The sequence below is a fragment of the Nicotiana tabacum genome, chromosome 4 (genome assembly GCF_000715075.1).
Source record: "Nicotiana tabacum cultivar K326 chromosome 4, ASM71507v2, whole genome shotgun sequence".
Classification (NCBI taxonomy): Eukaryota; Viridiplantae; Streptophyta; class Magnoliopsida; order Solanales; family Solanaceae; genus Nicotiana; species Nicotiana tabacum.
The window spans coordinates 35207418-35234463 of NC_134083.1; the positions used below are offsets into that span (position 1 = coordinate 35207418).

Here is a 27046-nt window from a genome sequence, read left to right on the forward strand (position 1 = left end):
CCGGATAAATTTTTAATAGGAGATAGGGATTTGAGTGATACTATTCAAATAATAATCATGTTAAAAAGTGTAAGGACTTCTTTAAATCAAATAAAAGCGATTATATTGTTAATAACTGATTAGATCGTGTTAAAATAGTTACTCTTTGTGCACAAGAAAAGTTGAAATGACTTTTTCTAACAAGTCAATTGTAAAGGAATATTTTGATGGCATTCCCACTCATAAAATTTCAAATGATTTTGTATTATTGGAAGAGGAGGAAATTTTTTAGTGATGGCACTGTCTTGGGTAATTCTTTTAGGATTTTATGAATTATTTTTTACATTATTACTTGATATTTATTACTAATTTTATTCTGTACTTTTCAGATGTAATTTACATATTAGTAATAGTGAAACCATTTAATGGAAAAAGACAAAGCAGGCGGATGAGTTATAATAGTTACAGATGAAAGGTAAGATAAAATTATACAAGTTTATTAAAAATATTCATTTGATATACAATATAAATAAATTAATATAATCCATATAACTATTATTTTAAAAAAATTAGGTATGATGATCTATTGTTACTTTATTTTGCTGAAAATGACATGGATCTAATTATATTCAATTATCTTGTCCCAAGTAACAAATCATTATCCTTTAATGTGTAGTTTTTTTCAAATCCTTATTTGGATAATTCGGCTAGACGAAAATCCCTTGAATTAAGAAAATTGAAATTGCAGAAGCCCCAAATCTTCGAGCAAATTGGAAAGTGAGGAGGAAATGGAAGGCAGCGAGAGCGAGAAAGAGTTCGATTCATTGAACCTAAATCCGAAACTCTTCGTCAACGAGGCCCTCAATATTGTAGACGAGTTAGTTGACGATGCTTTTGATTTCTTCCACCAGTAAGTAGGAGTTCCCTTCCTTCATGTCCAACTAATTTTCGTCCAAATTCTAGTGCTGTTTAGTTTTTCTTTATGACCTTCTGTAGAGAGGCAGCAAATCTTCTGAAAACTGAAGGCACTAATCGATCGGAAGATCTAAAAGAGGTTGGTTTTCATTGTTTTTTTTTTTTTTTATATGTATTGTTTAGTTTAAGCAGCTCAGGCCACTGACAGACAAAAAATTTCATTTGTAGGGTGTGGCTGAAATTAAGTAAATGATCCAATTGACTCTGGACAAGCGGTTGAGTTTATGGGAGAAGTACTGTTTGCACAACTGCTTTAAGGTTCCGCATGGGTTCTCTTTGCCTAAAGCTGTATGTTCTCTATTATTGATGTTTTTTCTTTACCTCGGTTGAGAAATATAACTTGTTTCATATCAACTGTAAAGCTTCATTTTCTGCATATTGGAAATCCAATCCCTCTCTTAGTAAATTTTAAACATGTCCGTTTTACTTATATATAATGGCGAATGCAGGAATTTCATCAAGGGAATTCAAAAACTATAAAAATTAAAGACGCGATGAAGCTAAGGGATTCAACATCTAATACATACACATAAAATAAACTTTTACCTTATATATACTGTGTACTTTTTCGTCGAGTGAACCCCCATTATGCTCCCTAGCTCCGCCCATGCTTATATACCATCCCTTGTTTAAGAATGCATATTTGAGCACTAAAATCTTTATTTTGGATGTGATCTGTTTAATCATTCTGCCTAATTTTGTTCAATTGCACATGTCAAGTTACAGATATGGAGTTTGAGAACAAAAATAATTTGTTTATAGTGAGATGATTGTCCATTGGGTCTTCAACCATCTCTGTCTCCCTAAGAAATAGGAGTGTCTGGACCAGTTGGTTAGAGTCTTTCCGTGATAGCATACAGATAGAAAGTGCTGTCATTCAGCTTGGTCCACTTTGTTGCCAAATAGTAAAAGGATAACTGTAGGAGTGGAGAAGATTGGTGCAAGTTGTTCATATGGATATGGGTCAAAGAGCATGCTTTCCATTCCACATCCTACTGAAAGTGCACAATTGAAGAGGCAACTATCGCAAACCTGCAGTTATATCCATGTACAATTATTAGAAAGTAGAAGGAATATAAGCATCAATCTTCTATTGATAATTCGTCTGATTGGGAGTAAATGGAGCTCTTTAGATGAGCAGAATGCCTGAGTGGTGATGAAATCTCAATCTCGGTGACCACTATTCATGGATTTTATTCTTTAAATGTTATTTATTAAAAATTGATTCATTATCTGCTGATGGCTACTTGACACTTTTATCTATGAATTAATATTACTTTTGGCATGTTTATCTAGGATGGACCGTCTGGTGACACTTCATTTGATATTAATGCTGTTGAGAATCCTGAACTAGATGAAAAGTTGGATTTCTTAAGGAACAAGATTTCTGAGGTAGGGGATCCTCAGCAAATTAGTAGATGCTTTATGTCTTTATAAATTGATAATTTTTTCCTTTGCAATTTATGATCTCTCCTGGTGGGAAAAGAGTCTGCTGAGCTCAACAGAGAACTACAAGCTCTCGAAAGGCAGTCCATGTTAAGTGACCACTCTGCTGCTTCTCTTACTGAAGCGTTGGAGTTGTATCAGCAACTGGCAGCGGATGAGAAGTTTGAAGGTAAATATTTTTCTGCAAAGCTTCAACTTCGTAAATTCTTCTTGACTTGAGGAGTCATGAAAAACCATTTTGGGAAAATAGCGACTTAATCTGATACCTTTCTGTGGATACAAGCCTTTATTACTGAAAATAGCACGTATGTGGCGTTTTATGACTAGATAATGCCACTTTTATTTTTCGGATCCGAACCTTCTGCAGATGGGCTAAATAAGGATATGTGTTACTGCAAATGATTCTGGATTTTCATATGAACTATACCTGCCTTGGATACAACAACAACAACAACCCAGTAAAATCCCACTAATGGGGTCTGGGGAGGGTAGTGTGTACGCAGACCTTACCCCTACCCCGAAGGAGTAGAGAGGCTGTTTCCGAAAGACCCTCGGCTCAAAAAACAAAAAGACAAAAAGGACAAAAAGAAGACAATATTAGTATCACAACAACAATCATAGGATAAATAGGAACACCATGAAATCCAGAAGAAAAATGCAAAGCAAAAGGAGACAATATTAGTAAATATTAGTATCACCACAACAGTCATAAGAAAAATAAGAATACCATGAAATCTAGAAGAAAGATAAGGCGGTGTTTGTTTTTTAGTTTTCTCTTTTCCAACTAATATAGGTTACCTTTCTTCCTTTGCCAAGACCTTGAGTGGCTTGGAATTTTCCACCTTGCTATTAATTGTTTCCTTGCTCTTCCATTCCAAGGGAGGTTCAGCCAACTATGGAAAATTAACTATCTGCACAGATTCATGGGTATGGTCAGTTTTTTGGGGTTCTGCACCTTGATATAGCTTCTAATGTCCTAGCAACAATAAAACAGCGAAGAAGGGAAGAAGATAGAAGGACGGCTGAAACTGGATGTCTATCTTTGGCCAAATAGAAGATTGAATTTGCAGAAGATGTGGTTGTAGCTTGTGAGAAAAGTAGGCATGTGTGTGTTTTTGCATAATGTGCTGATCATCTAATTTCTCTTAAATTTGAGAGTGGAATCGACTTAATCCAGCTTCTACTTCTAAACTTTTCCTACTTCAGCTTATTATGTAATTCCTTTATGGAATTGAAATGGTGATTGCACTCCAAATTTGAAATCCTTAATACGGGAATATCACCCCGAAATTTTCCGTTGCAGGGCTTTGTGCTTCTTAATGATATAATTCTACTAAATTCAAGTTATTGAATATGGTTCTTTTAATTGGCCATTTTTGCCAGAACTGGTACGAACTGCATCAGATTTTCAAACCAAAGTGGAGAATTTGGCAACCAGAATGGTGGAGGACACTGAGCACCGAAGAGCAAAAAAAATTCGCACTTCAAATGGGGAAATGTTTAGATTGAACAATGATGAAGGTGAGCATTCTGGCAAACTTAATTTTATTGTCTGACAATGCCCTTGATAGAATTTACGCGCTAAATATTGCATATTATCTTGTAGGCCTACTGAGTGCGACACTGGAGGAACTTCAAGTATTTGGGGATGATATAAAGACTCTTCGTGACTAAACGGTGGCTTAATTTACTGATGCTGTGAAGAAGTGTTCTTGTAGGTTCTTAGTAATGTAAGAATTTTTCTCTAGTTAATTGAAAATGCTGAGGCCTCAGAAAACCTATAGTAATGTTAGGAGGAATTTCTTCAGTTGAAGGCCTTGGCTTTCTAGTTGAAGTCTGATTTAGTCATCAAACCAAACTCTAAAACACCTTGCTAGGATGTTATTTTGCCAGAAGTATTGTCTGCACTTATTGAAGTTAGTATCTCCCTTCCTGAATCTTGTAGGACCAGTATGAAGAGATTGATATGATAACAAAGGGTGGAAACTATGGTTGGTCCATCTACGAAGGCCCTTATCCCTACAAACCAAGCAATGCCACAAAAGAAAGCACTTGTTCTAGCTCCAATAGTCTCATATTCACAGTCAGGGGATACAACCACTCTGAAGCTGATAAGACTATTGGTTCTGCTTCCATAACTGGTGGCTACTTCTGTAGGTCTCAAACTGATCCCTGTCTTTATGGAAGGTTTGCATCTTTTTCTTTGCTAACAAACTTGGTAGCTCGGTACATGTGTACTGTTTCATAAATTAGCTCAACCTGATTTTGAATTCAAATTATCAGGTACTTGTACATAGACTTACATCCAGATGGAATATGGTCAGGTACTGAAAATCCTGAAAATAGTAGAAATTTCACAAGTTCAAAAATCCAATATAGGTGCGTGCAAGATTCTCCAATACATTGTGAGTCAATTGCAGAGGGTATTATGCCTGCTATAGGATACGTTTTCTCCTTAGGGGAAGACAGTAGAAAAGACATTTATATATTGACAAGCACAGGCGTCTACAGAGTTGCACGTACAAGCAGGTGTAGTTACCATTGTTCCAAAGAAAAATTAGTAACCAGTAAACCTCCTCCTGCTGCTTCATTGTCTGGAGAATTATGGAAGGGCGTAAAACACCCTGCCCTTTGCATTTCTTCCATTGTGCTACTTCTATTGAATCTTGCTTTCTAAGCCTTGAAATGGGGATAGGTAATCTTGCTGTTAATAATTACCTAACAAGTTGCAAAATCTGTGCCTTTTTTCCTCTCTTCTGTTTTTGCTGTTTTTAATATACACTATTTGACATTGCTTTAAAGTTTATATATATATTGTGCAGACTAGCTTCTTTGTGAGATACAAAAATCTAAACCTTTCTGAATGTACCAATAGGAAATAGAGTATCATAACCAGTACCCATAGTAGTCGCACACTGCCATCGATGCAACTTAAAACTAAAACGAAAAAGGTCCAAATATGCCCTTGTACTATACGAAATTGAGCACATTTGCCCTTCGTTAATACTTTAGCTCAAATATGCTCTTATTGTCACATAGTTGGTCCATATATGCTCTTAGAGTTACACAGTTGGCCCATATATGCCCTTATCAAAACGGAATTCACCCAAACTAATTAACTCTTTCGTTAATTGTATTAAAGTGTATTACAAATACTATTTTCTTTTTATTAGTACTTTTTTCTTTATCTTTCTCTTTTTTTTCTTTCCTTTTTCTTTCTCCCATATCCGATTTCCTCCATTACTGATGTCTTCTCCATTTTCATCACCAATTTCACTTGACAAAACTCATAAATTTCAATTATTAAGAAAATTCTCCCATAAGAATATTTTTATAGATCTTATGTTTTTCAATTTTTTAATTTTTACTGAACATATATTTAGTTTTTAAAAATTTAACAAAGTAAGATTGAAATAATATTTATGTAACAAAAAATCCGAAAATCCAACAAAACCGAACAATCCAAACCGATATAATGGGTTTGGTTTGATTTTGATAAAAATCGAACCAACCCATTCCATGTACACCCCTAATTTACATAGTTAATAAAAAAATAAAAAATGTCCAGCCGAAAAAAGATTAACAACTCAAATTTATAACACTACAACTTGAACTCTAGGGTTTTAATCATTAAATTATCTTTCTAGAAACAATTTAAATATTTTGGTCTTTTGAGTATTGTTAAAGGTTGAGATTTTTTTATATTATTTTAAAGTTTAAACCATAATTTTTGGAATAATTTAATTTCATTTATTTAGAGGGCCAGTGAAATTGGAACTTGATTATCTTATGGGAGAATTTTCTTAATAATTGGAATTCATGAGTTTTGTCAAGTGAAATTGGTGACGAAAATAGAAAAGACATCAGTAATGGAGGAAACGGATAAGGGAGAAAGAAAAAGGAAAAAAAAGAGAAGAAAAGAAAAAAGAAGAAAGAAAAGAGAAAGGTAAAGAAAAAAAGTACTAATAAAAAGGAAATAGTGTTTGTAATACACTTTAATACAATTAACGAAAGAGCTAATTAGTTTGGGTGAATTACGTTTGGAAAATGGCATATATAGGCCAACTGTGTAACTCTAAGGGCATATATGGACCAACTATGTGACGGTAAGGGCATATTTGAGCTAAAGTATTAACGAATAGCAAATGTGCTCAATTTCCTATAGTATAAGGGCATATTTGGACCTTTGCCCAAACTAAAATAAATTTATCTCTTTATAAACCAAAACAACTCTCGTGTTAAATTTGGAGAAATTTCCCAAAAAATTCATAATCCATGCGGGCTTACTTTTGTAGGTATAACCACATAAAATGCCTTGGATTAAGTAGTATTTTCTTTTTAACAAGACAAGAGGAAACTAGTTATGTTATTGTTCTTTTGTCGAGAGTCTATCGGAAACAGCCTTTCTACCTTCACAAGGTAGGGGTTGGGGTAAGATCTGCGTACACACTACCTTCCCAAACTTCACTTATGAGATTACACTCCTATTTGTAAAGCAATTGTCAAGAGGCAATCAAATCCAACTGGTAACATAGTCTCTTAGCCACCAAACTTGTCCTTTCTAATCGAAAAGTTTTGCCTAGTCTAATACTAAATTATCCATTTAAAACACGAACATTAATTTGATGTTTCAGAAAAAAAATTTAGCAATCACGCTACATCGGAAGTTTGTACTTTCATCTATATTCCTTTGGGTTAAGGCAGCTTTGACAGAGAACTAATAATGTTCCGAGAGAATGAAAACCTGGTGGTTTATTTTTGAAAAAGATATAAGATCAAATAATTGTACATATAATAAATTGAAAGATGAACTGGAAACCGCAAGTAAATTGAAATAACTAGTATAACGAGTAAAAATATATCACCCAGCTTGCTATAGAAGTAATGAAAAAACATATTATTTGGCTTAATTACAGTCTACAAAATATTGGCTGGAACTAAAAAATAATCAAAAATTACATCGCTTTCTCTCCTCATTGTAATTAACTTTCTAGTTATGAATTAGCCGCTACTGGACTTCAGCCCTGTACCTTATACCTAAAACTGGTGTAAGGCAAACCCTGTATCGGCGTTCATCTTTACTTTGGCGTTTAGCCGTGGGCTCTTCTTCAATCTCACCAAATTTCCTCTGGTGCGCCGTCACAGCGTCTGTGGGATCCCAAGTAATAATCGCAATGCCCAGAACAATAGGAATCAGAGGGCGTCCGAAATTGGTAGGTTGAGACATCAGGTTCCGAGCAAAGGAAGAGACGCGTCGGATGATGGGCACCATTGAATAAAGCGGCACACCAACAGAGCATAGTATTTCGTAAATGCTATCATCGTCGTGCATCACGGCGTCACTCGGCAAGTAGAAAGATTTGACAGTTAGTGGACTGTCTGGTGCCTCCATTATAGAATCCCCTTCCTCTTGCAGATACTTAAGGAATTGTTGAACCCGAACTTGGATCATGAAAAACGTCTCAGAAGAAGGGTTGTTGCTGTTCTTCGTCCTTGGAATGATAGAATCGTCTGTTATAACTCTATATTCAACAGAAGTTTGTAGATTCACCATCTTCAATTTCTGTTGGGGCGATAATACAGAGAGCAATTTAGTAAGCCAAAAAGAATGCAAGAGAAGATGGTGATCAGTTGTTCAAGCCGTGTAACGCTTTTATAGACTTTGAGGAAAGCCTAGTTTGTGTAGAAATAGGATTCTCAATTTTCCTAAGTTCTTTCGGAAAATTTTGAAATAAGGAAATAAAATGGTAACTTGAGAAGCAGGGTAAGGGTTAGTATAGAAGAAGGAATCTCATATTTCCGAGATTGTCCAGGTTATGGAAAGTTTTGAAATAAAGGAAAATTTTGGTAACTTGAAATGCAAGTAAAGCAATTGTTGTCTAAATAAGTACGAGCGTTCGAAATCTTACTCAACAAAATTTTCTAACTAATGATTTCACATCAAATTTCAATCATTGAATTTTTTTGTTGTTCTGCATATCTTATTGCTCCTATTTGATTTTCAACTAGCTAGCTTTGTTGATTTAACAAAACAAAAGTTCCAATAAGAAGTGATATTGGAAGACTAATAAAGGCTAGCTGGACTTGCATAATTATTTAATGAGTTTGATAGACCATTGTAGCACCTAGCACTCATGGCTACATATTTGGATTGTTGGGAAGAAGAAAAAATAAAAAAGAAAGAAAATTAAGCAATTTCTAATTCATTCATTCCTTCTTTCTGAATACAAAGTAAGATAAATAGGGGATATTCAGCTAGCTACAGCTGTCTTCCTAACAAACTAGTATTATAATTGGACACTTGTCCTTAATTGAGGCTTATAGCCGTTTAGGGAATAAAGACCAACAAGATAAGAGCTAACTAATAATGGGCTCAATACTGCAATTGGCATGTCGCTTCTTCTCTTGAGAGGTTTGCCCATTGAACTAGCACTTGTACAACTACTTTATTTCCTTTTTTGACCATTTTTCTGTCCAGAATTGCAACTGGTTCAGCAAGGATTTGACCATCATCAGAGCAAAATGGAGGTTCTTGGGAGGGAATTACTCTGTCCCCAATCTTCTTCTTCAATTGAGACACATGAAATACTGGGTGAATCTTCGAGCTTGGGGGTAATTTTAACTCGTAAGCCACCGGGCCCAATTTACGAATTACTTCATAAGGACCGTAAAATCTGGCTGCCAATTTCAAATTCCTCCTCATTGCTACTGAAGTTTGACGATATGGTTGCAATTTCAGGAAGACCATGTCTCCTACCACAAATTCTCTCTCACTTCTTTTGGAGTCTGCGTACTGTTTCATACGGTTTTGTGCCTTGGTCAAATTCTCTTTCAATCTTTTGTAAATGATTTGTCGTTCCTTCAACAGCTGATCTACTGAGTCCAATTTTGACTAAGAAATTAGCTCAAAGGTCGGCAAGGGTGGTTCATAGCCGTACAATGCTTTGAATGGAGTCATACCAATAGTTGATTGGTAATTGGTATTATACCAAAACTCAGCATGTGAAATCCACTTGCTCCATTCTTTGGGTCTATGACCAGTCATACAACGCAAGTAAGCTTCCACACATTGGTTTAGTCTCTCTGACTGCCCGTCAGATTGTGGATGATACGTCGTGGTGAGTCTTTGTTCAACGCGCAAGCCTTTAAATAGCTCTTTCCAGAAATAACTTGTGAAGACGGGATCGCGATCCGACAGAATTGAGCTTGGGACCCCATGAAGCTTGCAAATGTGATCCAAAAATAAATGAGCTACTTGGGTTGCGTTGTAAGGATGAGTCCATGTGAATAGGTGAGCATACTTGGTGTACCTATCAATGATTATCAGAATAGTATCCTTTCCAAATGACCTTGGCAGTCCTTCAATAAAATCCATGGTTAGGTGTTCCCAAGCTCTTGAAGGAATTGGAAGAGGTTGCAAAAGTCCGGGATAAGGAACATGTTCTGCCTTGTTTCGTTGACAAGCCTCGCAAATCTTGACCCTCTCTTTTACTTCAGCCAGTAGCCCTGGTCAAAAGAACAAGGCCATTAACCTCTGTTGGCTGCCCAAAATTCCTGAGTGTCATCCCCAAGGGGTGGAATGCATTTGTTCGATAAACTTCTCTCGTAATTGACCCTTATTCCCAACAAATATCTTGTCATCTATTCTAATCAATCCATTTTGTAAGGTGGTGTTGGGTAGGGCATTTCTATCGACTGCTAGTTCTATTAGGATGTGTTGAGCCTCAGGGTCACCCTCATAGCTCTCCATTATTTCAGTGGCCCATTTTGGTTGCACAATTGTAAGTGCATTGCACTCTTCAGTGAACTCAAACCTACACGACAAAGCATCAACAACTACATTATCTACCCCTTTTCGGTAATGTATTTCATAGCTCAGCCCCATTAATTTTGTGATTCCCTTATGTTGAAGAGCTGTGGTGATTCTTTGATCTCTCAAGAATTTGAGGCTGAAATGGTCAGTACGAATGATGAAATGGTGGGGTTGAAGATAGTGCCGCCACTTTTCCACCTCTAGCAATAAGGCAATCAATTCTTTCTCGTATGTAGAGAGACCCAAATGCTTTGGGCTAAGAGCTTGACTCATGAAGGTAATTGCCCTGTTATTTTGCATCAGAACAACCCCCACGCCCGTACCACTCGCATCCATCTCTACTATGAATGGTATGAAGAAGTTAGGTAAGGCTAATACTGGGGCTCGGATCATGGCATTTTTTAGTTCATCGAAGGCCTCCGCAACTTTTTCATTCCAATTGAATGCCCCTTTCTTTAACAATTTAGTCAGTGGTTTGCTAATGATAGCAAATCCTTTAATGAAACGCATGTAGTATCCAGTGAGTCCTAAAAACCCACGCAACTCTTTGATTGTGGCAGGATAGGGCCAACTAACCATTGCCTCAATTTTTGTTTGGTCAGTACTTACTCCATCCCCTGATATAATGTGCCCTAAATACTCAACCTAGGCCTCGGCAAAGCTGTATTTAGATAATTTGGCGAACAAATGATTGGCCTGCAACACCTTAAAAATCACTTCTAGATGTTGGACATGATCATTCAGATTATCACTATAAATCAGGATGTCGTCGAAGAAAACCAGGACAAATTTGCGCAAGTAAGGGCTGGAAACTTCATGCATCAGGGCTTGGAAGGTGGCAGGGGCGTTGGTAAGCCCAAAGGGCATTACTTTGAATTCCCAAAGTCCATGATGAGTCCGAAAAGCAGTTTTAAACTCATCCACTGGCCTCATTCTTATTGGGTGGTAGCCCGACCTCAGGTCCAATTTGGAGAATATTTCAGCCCCATTGAGCTCATCCAAAAGATCTTCCACAACTGGAATCGGATACTTATTTTTTATCGTAATGTCGTTCAACCTACGATAATCCACACAAAATCTCCACGTAGCATCCTTATTCTTGACCAATATGACTGGGGATGCAAAGGAAGAAGTGCTAGATGAAATTGTTTGAGCTTCCATCATCTCCCTGACCATTTTTTCGATGGTGTTTTTCTGTTCAAAAGAGTATCTGTAAGGGCGAATGTTAACAGGCTTGGATCCTGGTAGCAGCTCTATTGCATGATCACAAGTCCTGTTTGGGAGAAGGCTTTTGGGCACTTGAAAAATGTCCACAAATCTGGACAATAAGCCTTGGACTGATTCTGGTGGTCCATCATTTTTGGACAAGGCTTCCATTTTTGTTAGTTGAGCTGAAATGATGCATTGGCCCATCCTTAACAACTTCTGAATAACCTTTTCGTCACAAGATTCACTCGGCCCAGAATTATCGCAACCTATCAAGGTAATGATTTTGTTCCCTCTGAAAAAGGAAATACTGTGTGATCTAGTGTGTAAAACAATTGGGGCCATCGTATCTACCCAATCCATGCCCAATATAATATCCGCTCCTCCAGCCTTTAAGAGTCTCAAATCAAAAGAGAACACTTCCTCACTCATTTTCCATTTGAAAATGGGGCACAATTGGGTGCAACTCATAATTTGTTCATTAGCTACCCGTACCCTCATGGGCTTAGTCATGGGCTCCGTTCTCCATTTGAGTTGCTTCACAATGGCTGGGTCTATAAAGCTATGCGTAAACCCACTATCGATCAAGACTGTAATGGGCTGCTTCTTGACCCATCTTCTGATTCTGATTGTGGAAGGGGCATGATTGAGGCCCAATAGTACATTTAAAGGAATTTCGGCCTCGTCCACTTTTTCCACCCTTTCAATCGCCTCTCCTGGTTACTCCTCCTCTCCTCCTGCCTTCTCCTCTTGCCCTTCCATAGCATTTAGTACCTTTGGTTTGCACTGCTGTCCCGAAAAATATTTGTCGTGGCACTTTTAACATAAATTTTGCTCACGGAGTGTTTAGAGGTTTGGGACCTTTTGGGCTATGGGTTTGTTGGGTAATGCAGGATTTTGGCCTTTGGTTAGTGGAAATGGGGTTTGGGTTGTGGTTTTATAGGAGGGGTTATATGTGGGTGGCTTAGAAAATTTGGCAGAGGAATTTTTTGCTTGGGCATTTAAAGACTGCTCATAGAGTTTTGCCATATTGTAGGCAGCAAGCCGTGTTTGTGGATTTGTGACCTTCACCAATGGGCCAATCTCCTCTCTGAGGCCCCCCACGAAATAGGTTATAAAATAGAGCTCATCGAAATGAAGTCTGACTACTTGGACTCGGCAGCGTAAATCCTCAAAATGTTTTTGATAACTTGTTACATCGACTCATTGTTATAGTCTATTTAAAACAATGACCACATCTAGCGGCCCAATACCATCATAGCGTGCACACAAGTCCACACAAAATTGGTTCCAAAACACCTGCCCTCCATGATCAATGGCGTATGAATCAAACCAGCTATCAAACTTATCCTTGACACTCACTGCTACATATATCATTTTGGCAGCATCTGGGACTTGGTAATAGCCAAAATAGTACTGGCAACGGCGTATCCAACCCCTAACATTGTTTTCATCAAATTTTGAAAAATCCAACTTAGCCTTTAGAAAACGCAAGTTAAGGGCCGTAAGGTCAGAGTGGGAAAACAGGGTTAGGAGTGTGAAATCAATATGTCGGGGTAATTAGGACATAGACATTGGTACTTGAGTGGTGAAAATTGACATTTGTGACATGAGGGCTGATGATAAAGGAACAGTAGACGTATAATACATTGATATATTAATTGCATCCAATATATTTTAAACTTACAAAGACGATAAAAGTATTTAAAATAAAATAATTCTCATAATATTTATCATGATTGAAGAGATATGGTGAGCGTTAACGATCTAGATCACAAAAATAAAAATAAAAAAATTCTCTAACGACAATGTAAAAGATATATGGGGTTGTCATCTATTGTAACAAATGCAAAAGGAGAGAAAAAATAAATGACAAATAAGTAAATTATATTCTATTATTTTATCCTTATTGCTTCAAGTCTGTATTATTTTAATTTGGCTCTTAATACTACATCATCGATTTTGTTTTATTTTTTTGATTGCCTTAACCACAAATTGCTCTTTTTTTAAGCCAACTTTATGTACTCTAAGAGTTTTTTCAATTGATTTTTTTCTATTTAGAAAATAATTGGCTGGCATTATTTTGTTAATTAGTTAATTCAAAAACTTAAATTTTTATTCTCAATAAGTAAATAATTTATTTTTTATTGATTCAAATTCTTGATATTGGCTCATCATCTCAATAAGGATTATTTTGTTATTTTTTAATTTTTGATATTTGTATTTGCAAAATCATGAGTGTTACCAAATACTACTTTTCTAGTCTCTCTCGCCCCTTCTCTGTTTATCTTCTATATTTTCAAAATATTATATGTCATTTGTTTTAATTATTGAGTGTAATTTTAAAGATATTATACATAAAAATTTACTAAATAGAAAAATATTGCTTGGAGAGAAAAGTAGTTCAAATATAATATGAACTATTATAGTTCACATATAATAACTTGAAAAGAATTACGATTATATTACATTATTCAAATAAAAAAATACTTTATGTAAGATAATAAAAAAAAATTAATCGGTTTTAAAATCCAATATAAAGATTTAACAAAAAATTAGGTGCAAAAAAGGGATAACTTCTTAAGTATTAACCATTATTTTACACATAAATTTGCACCTTTTATCCATAATAAAGTTTTCTTGTTATATATTTCAAGATCTCGTGGTTGATATTTTTATAACTTTTACAAGAACAAAATTTGCAAAAATATAATCTTTCGTGGTTGATATTTTTCAACTTCTACAAGAAAAACATGAAAAATTATATTACTTATTTAAAGTCCTAAATACGTGACCTTTTAAATATTAGGCATAAAAGTTGTATGATCTATTAATTACTTTAATATCGTTAAAACACAAACATTAGTTTACTTTTTCCCCTACATAGAATATGCATCCGCTAAAAGTAATATGAAAGATTTGTAAGTATTTAATAGAGTTTAAACAAGAAAAGAATTTATGTATGGTAAAATACCAATTGATTTAAAGCCCTAAAATTTAGAACTTCTTACCTACCTCAAATAAGGAAAGATTTAATAATCAAAATTATAGTCAATTTTAAAGTTCAAAATATTAGGGAATTAATTAAATGACTGTTTTATCTAATGTGAAATCTATTTTTAAAGGATAAAAAGACGAACGACATTTCGCTAAGGAACTTCAATAATATAAGAAATTTATACACTTTTACGGCTATCGGATATAAATAGTTTCGGTCACGGAGTAAAAGTGATCTCTACCCTCAATATTTTCGAAAAACATGGAGGGCCTCTCAAGAGAAAGGCCCCAGGCCTAAACATCCTCTAGTAGGCAAACAGGAAGCAGCATTTCAGGCCCAACGTACCAGAATTTCCAATTTCCAACCATTTCTTCTGGCGCGCATGGTAGCCGAATAAAATCTGAGATGCAAGCAAGGCAATTGTGGCCTTATGAAGTACAGTATACGAAAGGCTGTAAGGAATTGAATGGGGAAAAATAATATTCTAACTAATGATCTCGCATCAAATTCCATTGTTTAATTAATTGTTTGTTGTTTAGCAAAATAATATGTAGGAAAAAAAAATGGACTGTTTACGTTCATTTTGCTCTAGTTTGTAAATTTCCTACCATGTACTATGCTAAATAATTATGCTACGGCTATCACTTACTTCAACTCAACAGTGAACTTACTCATTCTTAGAAATCACAGAAAATTTCTTAAAATCACATTCTGCCTCAATAATATAATGGTAGTGGAAAAGAAGAAACCAAGAGCCCACTTAACTCTTTTTATCTGACCTCACATTCTGCATGGCCAGAAAGAAAGTGAAACAGAATCAGTTGACTCTCGAACATCCTCAGATATGATACAATCTAGAACAATTTGCGGCCATTGTAGCAAGACTTATGACTACCTTGTATCACACTCAGCAGTGAAGGTGTGCAGAGTTGCCCTAGACTATGTCCAACGGGTCCTTCATCTTGACAAGGGACACAATTTTTGGGGTCAATCTCTGTGACAAGGCAGCTAAAGGAAGAAACTCTTGCGCAGCTGAATGTAGTAAAGCCAGGGATAACATCAAACAATGCTACCATTGTGCTGGTGCGGGCAGCTTTGCCAACAGAGAATGAGAGTGAATTCTGTCACATCTTTGTTCTTATATGAGTACCTTTAACTAGAGTGCTGCAGGCAAGGGGTCGAGGAAGTCGTGAAGCATTTTCAGCTAGTTGAAAAGAGATATTCGTAGAACTTCATCAAGTGGCAGAACAAAGATGCAATCCTTGTTCTGGCTCTCTAACGCTGCATTATCTCTGCCCATATCAATGGAGCTTTCCTAGCCTGAATCCTTCAATTAAGACAAATCGTCAGCCATAAAAAAGAACTTACTTGTGAAGTTGTGATTGATTGCATGCAAATTTGCTAGTGTCTCGTAGTGTGATTGACACTGATTTTTTTACAGTAATTGGGAGAAGTATGATTTAATTGTACCATCACAAAGTTATCTGCTCTATAAACAATCTGCATAATTTAATTGTTAAAGCTTTATTATTGTGGCTTGCTTATATTATCATTAATTATCTGATCACAAAGCACATGAAAATGACAACTCGCATATGAAGTGTTTGTTGCATCTACAAGTTCGTTTTCTTGGTCGGTCATTTCGTAAACTTAAGGATGATTATAGGAAGGTGCTTTGGTACTAAGGAGACATTGGATGCTTTAGAAAAAAAGGCTATTAGCTCAAAACATGTTGCTAATGTATATTTTAATTATATGGTACATGAGATCTTGAAAAATTAGAAACATCTTCCATTAGTTAATCACATATACATGTGATCCAAGTTTTTCCGCCTAAATGGGCGGGTTTTGCTGGATTATAACAAGAAAATGAAATATCTCTAAGTTTGGTCCCCTCTCGGGTCCACAGGGCTAGGGTGGCTACAATAAGCAATGGGATCTTAATTCTCATTGATTCTAACATATGAAGAGACAAAACTGAGGGTAGTCCTCCTAATTCAATAACTCACAAAATTCAACTATCTGATGTTGGCCTTGACCTAAGCATAATCATTAATTTTTATGCAGTTGCCACAGTGCACATGTCAATTTTTTCTTTTCCCAACGAACAAATTGTTGAGAGTTTCAACGTGCAAGAAGATGGTAGTTCCAATTTTACGTATAAATACACCAACACGAAAGTATTACCTTCAAAATTGAGTCCAAAAGTTGAAGAAAAATGGATAGCCCAATTCCATCATTGACTAAAAAATTGGACAGCAAAATTGCCATCATCACAGGAGGAGCAAGTGGTATCGGCGAAGCCACCGCACGACTCTTTGCTGAACACGGCGCAAAAGTGGTAATTGCTGACATCCAAGAAGAAAAGGGTCGGTCAGTTGCAGAATCTATCGGCTCCAGTCACTGCAGTTTCATCAAATGCGACGTCACAGACGAGCAACAGGTCCAATCCTTGGTACAATCAACGGTGGAGATCCACGGTCGGGTCGATATCATGTTCAGCAATGCTGGAATTGCAAGCACCAACGATAACGAACAAGACATCCTAGGTTTTAACCTGGATGCATTAGACAATCTATTCGCGATCAACGTTCGGGGATCGGCGGCGTGTGTGAAGCACGCGGCGAAGGCCATGGTGGAAGGTGGCGTGAAAGGGAAGATAATATGCACGGGGAGCGTGACGGCGACGATGGGAGTAACCAAGCAAATAGATTACGCAATGTCGAAGCACGCAATACTAGGATTGGTGAAATCTGCAAGTAAAGGACTGGGTAAGTACGGTATACGCGTAAACTGTGTTTCTCCTGCGGCAGTGGCAACACCTTTGCTTGAGAAATCAATGAAGATGAGTGTGGAGGAGATAGAGAAACTGTTTGATTCCTTCAATTGCTTGAAAACTGGGGCGGCTATAAAAGCTTCTAATGTAGCTGATGCTGTTTTGTTTTTGGCTTCGGACGACTCACAGTTTGTCACCGGCCATAATTTGGTTGTCGATGGAGGTTTTCATCCTCCTGCCTGATCTTTCTCGGCCTTAGGCTTGGGCTCTAGTGTTTCATCCCCGTTAATTTGGGCTTAGATTTCCTCTTGTATCTTTGTTGGGCTAATGGGCTTGGGTTTGTAAATCTGTGTATTCCAAAATAAGAGAAAGTGAATATGATTTTTTATTTATTTATTGAATATGATTTCTCCGGTAACAGCTTGATGATCAAGATGTCACCGTTTGTCTACGGTCGAAATCGGGCATACTCAATTTCGTTGGCAGAGGAGTTGCCCCGAGGGTAACCTCATAATAGATCGGGCTCGAGCTCGAAGATAGAACATCAAGCCTAGAGATCGAAGTGTTCATTGAGATCGAGGCCAGCAACAATCGAGATCAAGCATGACTAACGTCGAGTAAGGCGTAATAACGGAATGGCGAGATATTAGTAACCGGTCGAAGATTACGGCGGAAATCCCGGAACAGATCAAATCAAAGCGGTTATTAGTGCCAATCATGGGATCTACTTCCGTTATTAGAGTTGCACCTTATTTAGGATTCCTCTATTATATAAAGAGGGATTCATTCACTTGTAAGCATAATAATCATTATTCACTGATAAGAATATACACATACACTGCTTTCTTTATTTTACTTACTGTTCATCACTGTTCATCGATGTGTGTTCTATCATCTACTGTTCTTATTAACTAACCTCGAGACTATCTCGAATCGAGGTCGAGGCATTGTTTGCAGACTGGTTTGATTTATTTTATTGTCCAATTTATCTATTTAATTCGTTGGTTATCAATTGGTACTGGGTTAAATCACATATCCTTAAAATCACAATATAAGTTTAATTGTTACTCAATTTTTAGAGTAAATACAAAATTTTAAGCTAAAAGTGATGTCCTTCTAGGGGCAGCGTGGTGGCCAAAATTATACAATCCGATCGAAATTTAGTTCAATTGAGTTTCCTCTCCTTTTCCTTGTATTTAAATTAAAAAGAACTCCTACAATTACGGAAAAGTATATTTAAAGAGCAAAATTAATGAAAGATAAATAGGGGAAAACGAAAAATAAATAGAATATAGGAGCAATCAAGAATCATAAGGTAGTGCTTATACAAAGAGGGAACTAGAGATAAATACTAATGCAATATTGAAGAACCTTTACATTTTGGTTTTCTTTGCATATTTTACCTCCTTAACAAATGTATACACCCTATTTATTATAAACCAAAATTATTTTAAATATTATTTTCTATAGCTACCTTTTATAGTTTATAGCAAATCATTACCTCTTTCTTTCCATTAACACACAATTCTCTCTCAGAATTTTTCTTCTTTCTTTCTCTTTCTCTTCGAGCAAAATAAGCCGAATCATAGATACACGAAAAAGAAACAAATCATGAAAGAAAGCTTAAAAATCTCAAAATCAGAAACGTGAAAGTAAACCTATAATCAAAAAAGGAAGCGGAGATACCTTGGGCGACGCACGAGATTGAAGAGAAAAAGGGATTCTTAGCACGGTAAGTAAGAGAGAAAAGAGGAAGAAGCGGTCGAATTGGAAGGTGTAAATTGTAATAAAAGAGGTAATTGTATTTTTATTTAAATACATTTTTTTTAGCTTGTGTTTATGTGCTTCGAATGTCTGTATTTTTTTAATACAGCTGAATACACTTGTACAGTATGCATGAATATATGATATAAACATTGAAATACACTAAATACAAACATTAAAATAGAACAGAATATAAACAGTGAATACATTTAATTTTAAAATAGTGAAATACAGTAAATACAAAAAAAAATATAGTGAATACAACCAATGAAATATACTAAATACAGCAGTAATATTATGTATTAGGAATAACTAAAATACTATTAATACAAATACATTTGAATACACGAAATATAAAATAACGAATACAGTAAATACAAACGTTGAATCTAATGAATGCAACAATAAAAAAAAAATTAAAATACACTAAATACAAAAGTTATATACAACTGAAAAATCATTCTAATTAGTTGGGTTGATAATGAGGCATGTTAGAATTAATTTTGTTGAGTTATATTAGGAGTGTATCACGCTAATTGATATTATTTCTGTTATTAGACAACTGGACATACATATTTTTAAGGTGATTGTCGTTACTGTATTTATGAATACATGGCGAGAATACATGTGAATACATGCGCGTACAGCTGGACTGCCCTAATTTTAGGCGCTTTTACTGCTGTTTTCATGAATACAGCAGAGCGAATACAAGTGAATACATGCGCGTACAGCTGGACTGTCCTGATTTTAGGCGTTTTTTGCTGTTGTATCCATGAATACTGATTTTAGGCGCTTTTTGCTGTTGTATTCATGAATACATGACGCGAATACATGTGAATACATGTGCGTACAGCTGAACTGCCCTGATTTTTAGGCACTATTTGTTGTTGTATTCATGAATACAACAACGCGAATACAGCGAATATACTACCGTAACAACTGAATAGTAGCTATAGAAAGTAATTATGTATATGATAGCTATAAGAAGTTAATAGCCACTAAACAATAGTGGTTTCTGAAAATTCCTCTTTTTTATTCTGCCGGCGTGGTATAAAAGTAGTTTGAAAAAGACCCCCCAAAAAAAGGCACGACGAAATTTCAAGAGTGCTGCATGTATTATTTTTGGAAATCTTCGAATAAATACTGGTCATCTGGATTTTTTAAAAAGATCTGAAGAAAATAATATATTTTGGAGAAAAAAGATTTCTTTCTCTTTTTTGGGAAGAGTTTTGAAAGGTTTATGAGTGCAGGAATATTTTTTTTGAACAGAAATTTTAAATATATTTTTAACAAAACATGGTCCCTCCAAGAGCGGCGAAATGATCTATATGCTTCAACTCCAAATGCTGCATTACGAGTATAAATCTTTTGCAATTGTTAAATCTTTTTTCTTCATCAAATAAAAAAAGTACGTATTATAGTTACAGAAATTCATCCAAAAAGAGGGATGATTGATAGAAATAAATAGAATATAGGAACAACCAAGAATCATAATTTAGAGTCCATAGAAAGAGGAAAATGAAGATTAATAGCATGTTTGGCCAATCTTCTCGTGCTAAAAGTAAGTGCTTTTTTTTTTTTTCAAAGTTAGAAGTGTTTGACCAAGTTTTTAGAAGAAAAAAAGTGCTTTTGAAGAGAAGCAGAATCAGTTTTGGAAAAGCAGAAAAAGATAGCTTCCCTCCAAGAGCACTTTTTTTGAAAAGCACTTTTAAGAAAAATACACTTAAAAGTAGTTTTTAAAAGTTTGGCCAAACACTAATTGCTGCTCAAAAATATTTTTCAAATAAATTAGCCAAACACAAACTGCTTCTCATCAAAAGTACTTTTGAAAAAAATAATTTTAAGAAAAATTACTTTTCAAAATAAGCTGATTTTTGCAGTTTGGACAAACATGATTTATCATTTGTTTTTCTTCGTGTTTTGTTTCTGCTGGTGTGTTTATATAGGTATTGTGAAAGGAAACAACAAGACAGGTTTTTGGGAGCACTACTATACAGTTTGTCAAATATTATCATATTTGTTATAAAATAAAAATTATAAAGTAAATAAATCGAAAACAAATATAAAGAGAGATTGATATATTATTCAACTTCAAACTAATGTACATAATGAACTGAAATCTCTTCTATTTATAGAAGAAAGGAAGATGCTACTGCAAGCTGCTTGTAAGCTCCTACTGCAAGCTGTTGTGTAAGCTTCTTGTAAGTTGTTATTGTACCAGTTATAGATAATCTTCTACCGGAGTAATAATTATTCACAACGGAGTGCCGAAACGATAAGCTTCTTCAGAAGGCTTATTTCCAATAAAGTACTAAATATATAAATATATTTACGGCAGAGTCCAATATAGATAAGCTTTTTCAGGAAGTTTATTTACAACAGAATACTAAATGGACATCCATAATATAATATATTTATAATACTCCCCCTTGGATGTTTATTAAAAGATAATGTGCCCCATTAAAACCTTACTAGGAAAAATCCCGTGAAAAAAAATTTTAGTGAAGGAAAAAGAATACACATATCAAGTAATACGCATTGTTAGCTGCCTCATTAAAAACCTTATAAGGAAAACCCTGTGGAAAAAATCTTAGTAAGAAAAAAAAAGTACAACGCGTTTTTTATTCCCCCTGATGAAAATTTTATTTCAAATATTAAGTCTCCGCATTCCAATCTTGTATACTATCTTCTCAAAAGTTGAAGTTGGTAAAGATTTTTTGAATAAATCTGCTGGATTGTCACTTGAACGGATTTGCTGCACAATGATATTATCATTCTTCTTGAGATCATGTGTGAAGAATAACTTTGGTAAAATGTATTTCGTTCTATCTCCTTTTATGAATCCTCCCTTTAATTGGGCTATGCATGCAGTATTGTCTTCGTATAATATTGTGATTTTTTTTATTACATTCCAACCCACATTTTTCTCGAATAAAATGAATCACTGATCTCAACCGCACGCATTCCATACTTGATTCATGAATAGCTATTATCTCAGCATGATTTGAGAAGTAGCAGCAATAGATTGCTTTGTGAAGCGTCCTGATATGACAGTAACTCCACATGTAAACACATACCCGATTTGAGATCGAACTTTGTGGGGATCGGATAAATAACCTGCATGTGCATAACCAATACGATATGCAACAGTTTTGTTAGCATTCGCAAGATACATAAGTGCACTAATTGCACTGAGATAGAGTATTTCAGGACCAAAGAGTTCCTCATCCTCTTCTGGAGGTCGGAACGTGTCACGACCCCAAACTGGAGGGTCATGACTGGTAACCGGCCATACTTGCCGAGCACCGACGTACATTTTATCTAACCTTTCTTATTATCTGTAAGGTCCAACGAGGTCAACATAAATGGTAGACATGAATCACAAACAGCCAATAATGATATATAACGACATAAACACATATAACATGGGCCGACAAGGCTATCGTAAAGCTATATACAACAAAACCGACCGACAAGGCTATCCAAAACTATATATGAGACGACATCTGTCTATGAGCCTCTAAAGAAACATAAGTGCTGGAACATTGTCGGAATAAGGCCCCGACTTACCCATAACGTATATAACAAAAATGCATACCAAGACCACGACACGTCCAAAGAACAGGTCTCGCCAATAACGCTGAACTGAGAACTCTACCCTGGTGAGGGAGCTTGTCACGACCCAAAATTCCAACCTGTTGTGATGGCACCTATCTCGATACTAGGCAAGCCGATAATCTCAATAAATCAAAACTTCTCTTTAAGATTGAAAATATAATATTTAAATACAATACAAACACTCCCCAAAATCTGGTGTTACTGAGTACATGAGCATCTAACATGAATATAAGTCTAAAAAATATAGTCTGTAATAGTCTGAGACCAAATACAGTAAACAAAGAGATAGAGAAGGAGGGACAAGGTCTGCGGAACACGGCAGCAACCTCAAAATCTCCTGAAAATCAACCACGTGAAAGGATCAACATACACTATGTCCGAAAATACCTGGATCTGCACAAGAAGTGCAGGGTGTAGTATGAGTACAACTAACTCAGCAAGTAACAATAATAAATAAGGAACTGAAGATAGAAATGAGCTGCACAGTTATGATTCATTTTCAGTAATTCCAGCAAAGAATAGACATGCTATCAAATCTGGCAGTTTAATGTCAAATCAATTTTTATACAGTTCCTGTTCATGTAATCCGTATATCAAAGTCTTTTAGAGATTTTACAATAATGAGAGATAGCAACTAAGTGCAACAACAAATGAAAAACAAGTACAACCTCTTAGGACAACAATCACTCACGGGGCTCCCAGCCCTCATCACTCACGGGGCTCCCAGCCCTCATCACTCCCTGGGCTCCCAGCCCTCATCACTCACTCTCAATGGGTACCCGCGCTTACTGGGGGTGTACAGACTCCGGAGGGGCTCCTACAGCCCAAGCGCTATAAACTGCACGGACAACTCACGTGCCATAATATATATATATATATATATATATATATATATATATATATATATATATATGATCCGCACGGCCAACTCACGTGCTATAGTATAATATAAGGATCTGCACAGCCAACTCACGTGCTGAATGGACAACTCACATTCTGTAGTATCAATATCTCACAATCAGGCCCTCGGCCTCACTCAGTCATAAATCTCTCTAGTGTCTCGGGCTCTTAATAATCATGAAATCAGCCCAAACAACAATGATATGATGTATCAATAATAATAACAGAGACAGATAAAATATGCAAGTAAAAGCTGAGTCTGAGTACATATAGCATTTAGCAAGCAATTCAATAAGTACGCGACCTGTGTGGGTCCCAACAGTACTATCACATAGCCTAAGCATGATTTCTAACATGATTTACAGTCAAATTTTATCAACACATAGAGAACATATAGCTAACAACAAATTATTCAACTTTACAGTTTTCCGGGACGGACCAAGTCACAATTCCTTCGGTGTACACTCACACGCCCGTCACCTAGCATGTGCGTCACCTCCAAAATAATTATATGATACCAAAATTCGGGGTTTCATACCCTCAGGACCAGATTTAAAACTGTTACTTACCTCAGAGCGTGAAATTCTTTACTCTGCTATGCCTTTGCCTCGCAAATCGGCCTCCTAATGCCTCAAATCTAGTCACAAATAATTCGTTTCAGTCAATAAAATTTATTGGAATTAATTCCATAAGAAAATGCTAATTTTTCATGAAAATCCGAGTTTTAGCTCAAAAATTGCCTGTGGGACCCACGTCTCGAAACTCGACAAAAGTTATAAAATCTGAAAGCCCATTCAACCACGAGTCTACCCATACTAATTTTACCAAATTCTGACCACAACTCTACCCTCAAATCTACAAATCTCATTTCCAAATTTCTAAGTTCCAATCTCCGATTTACACCTCAAAATCATGTAATTTAGTCGGATTATTCGATGATAATTCAATATTATGGAGTAGAAATAATCACAAGGGACTTACCTCAAGTTTTCCTTGAAAATATATCAAAAATCGCCTCTCGTCAAGCTCTAATTTGTCAAAAATGGCGAATGGGACGAAGTCCCTGTTTTTATAATTCTTCCCAAACAATCTCGGTTCTGCCTCGATCTTGGCCTTCAATGTTGGCATTCGATCAAGGTCCTTGATCCTAGGCCTCGATCCTGGGCCTCGATCCTGAGCCTCGATCCTAGGCCTCGATCCTGGGCCTCGATCGTGGCTTCGATCCTGATCCTCGATCATGGCCCTCTACCCTGGACTTCGATCATGACTTTGACCCTGCCTTCGACCGTGGCCCTCGATCGTGGCTTCGATCCTGATCCTCGATCATGTCCCTCTACCCTGGGCTCGATCTGGGCTTGATTCTGGCAGGTTCTGGGCTTGATTCTAGCAAAATCTGGGCTCGATTCTGAGAGATTTCTGGGCTCGAATCTGGCAGAAAAAATTTCCAACAAAAGGAAATTGCAGCAGCTGTTGTAGTTCAATTTTTGATCCGTTAACCATCTGAAACTCACCCGAGGCCCTCGGGACCTCAACCAATATACCAACAAGCCCTAAAATATCATACGAACTTAGTCGAATCCTCAAATCACCTCAAACAACGCTAAAACCATGAATTACGCCCCAATTCAAGCCTATTGACCTCAAATCACGTCCGATTAACCTCAAATTTTGCACACAAGTCATAAATGATATAACATACATATTAAAATTTTCAGAATCGGATTTCGACCCCGATATCAAAAAGTCAACCCCTCGGTCAAACTTTTAAAAAATTAAACTTTCGGCATTTCAAGCCTAATTCCTCTACGGACCTCTAAAAAAATTTTCAGACACGCGCCTAAGTCCAAAATCACCATACGGAGCTATTGGATGCATTAAAATTCAAATCTGAGGTCGTTTATACATAGGTCAATATCCAGTTCACTTTTCTAACTTAAATTTTCAATCATGAGACTAAGTGTCTCATTTCATTTCGAATTCCTTCCGGAGCCGAACCAACTAACCCAATAAGTCATAAATCGATTGCAAGACATAAATTGAGCAGTAAATGGGGGAACAGGGTTATAATATTCAAAACAACCGGCCGGGTCGTTACATTCTCCCACTCTTAAACAAATGTTCGTCCTCGAACGGGTTTAGAATAATACCTGGAGTCTCAAATAAGTGTGGATATTTGTTCCGCATCTCCTGCTTAATCTCCCAAGTAGCTTCTCCGACTGGCTGGCCTCTCCACTGCACCTTCACTAATGCTATGTTCTTTGACCTCAACTTTCGAACCTGGCGGTCTAAAATAGCCACCGGCTCCACATCATAAGTCAAATTACCGCCCAGCTGTACTGTACTGAAATCCAAAATGTGAGACGGATCCCCGACATACTTTCGGAGCATGGATATATGGAACACTGGATGAACACCTGATAGACTAGGTGGCAAAGCAAGTTCATAAGCTACATCCCCAATTTTCTTAAGTATCTCAAAAGGCTCAATATACCGAGGGCTCAACTTGCCCTTTTTCCCGAACCTCAACACACCCTTCATGGATGGAATCTTGAGCAGAACCTTTTCCCCAACCATGTGAACAACATCACGAACCTTCCTGTCGGTATAACTCTTCTGTCTAGACTGTGTCATGCGAAGCCGTTCCTGAATTACTTTGACCTTCTCTAAAGCATCCTGAACCAAGTTAGTACCCAATAGTCTAAACTCACTAGGCTCAAACTAACCCATCGGAGACCGACACCGTCTCCCATATGAAGTTTCATACGAAGCCATCTGAATGCTTGACTGATAGCTATTATTGTAAGCAAATTCTGCGAGTGGCAGAAATTGATCCCAAGAACCCCCAAAATCAATGACACAAGCACGTAGCATATCCTCTAATATCTGAATAGTGCGCTCGGACTGTCCGTCCGTCTGAGGGTGAAATGTTGTACTCAACTGAACCTGTGTGCCCAATTCTCGCTGCACTGCCCTCTAAAACTGTGAGGTAAAATGCGTACCCCGATCTGAAATAATGGACACCAGCACACCGTGTAGGCGAACAATCTTGCGAATATAAATCCGAGCCAACCGCTCCGAAGAATAATTAGTACCGACTGGAATAAAATGCGCAGATTTGGTCAACCGATCTACTATCACCCAAACAGCACCAAACTTTCTCAAAGTCCATGGGAGTCCAACTACGAAGTCCATAGTAATACGCTCCCACTTCCACTCCGGAATTTCAAGTCTTTGTAGCAATCCGCCCGGTCTCTGGTGCTCGTACTTTACCTGTTGACAATTTAAACACCGAGGTACAAACCCAACTATATCTTTCTTCATCTGCCTCCACCAATAGTGTTGCCTCAAATCCTGATACATCTTTGCGGCGCCTGGATGAATAGAGTATCGTGAACTATGAGCTTCCTAGAGAATCAGCTCACGCAAACCACCTACATTAGGCACACACAGCCTGCCTTGCATCCGTAATACATCATCATCTCCAATAGTGACTTCCTTGGCATCACCGTGCCGAACCGTGTCCTTAAGAACAAGTAGATGTGGATCATCATACTGGCACTCTCTGATGCGA

At 36.7% G+C, this 27046-nt stretch overlaps 2 protein-coding genes across 2 annotated transcripts; both read left to right on the top strand.

Moving 5' to 3' along the window:
- Window positions 1-608: 608 nt before the first annotated feature.
- On the top strand, window positions 609-5134 carry LOC107804293 (protein MIS12 homolog). Its single transcript, XM_075251669.1, is given in 9 exon segments — window positions 609-889; window positions 976-1033; window positions 1123-1242; window positions 2251-2345; window positions 2430-2569; window positions 3784-3921; window positions 4007-4130; window positions 4346-4587; window positions 4684-5134. Coding segments are annotated over 7 exon segments (741 nt in total). The 5' UTR covers window positions 609-767; the 3' UTR covers window positions 4075-4130; window positions 4346-4587; window positions 4684-5134.
- A 10647-nt stretch (window positions 5135-15781) lies between these two features.
- LOC107804292 (short-chain dehydrogenase reductase 3b-like) lies at window positions 15782-17594 on the top strand. Its single transcript, XM_016628155.2, has one exon. It carries the CDS (start codon window positions 16636-16638, stop codon window positions 17434-17436), a length of 801 nt encoding a protein of 266 aa, XP_016483641.1. The 5' UTR covers window positions 15782-16635; the 3' UTR covers window positions 17437-17594.
- Window positions 17595-27046: the final 9452 nt, after the last annotated feature.

What these genes read in the sequence shown, in the direction of transcription:
- LOC107804292 (XM_016628155.2), top strand. Translation starts at nt 16,636, where the DNA reads ATGGATAGCCCAATTCCATCATTGACTAAAAAATTGGACAGCAAAATT.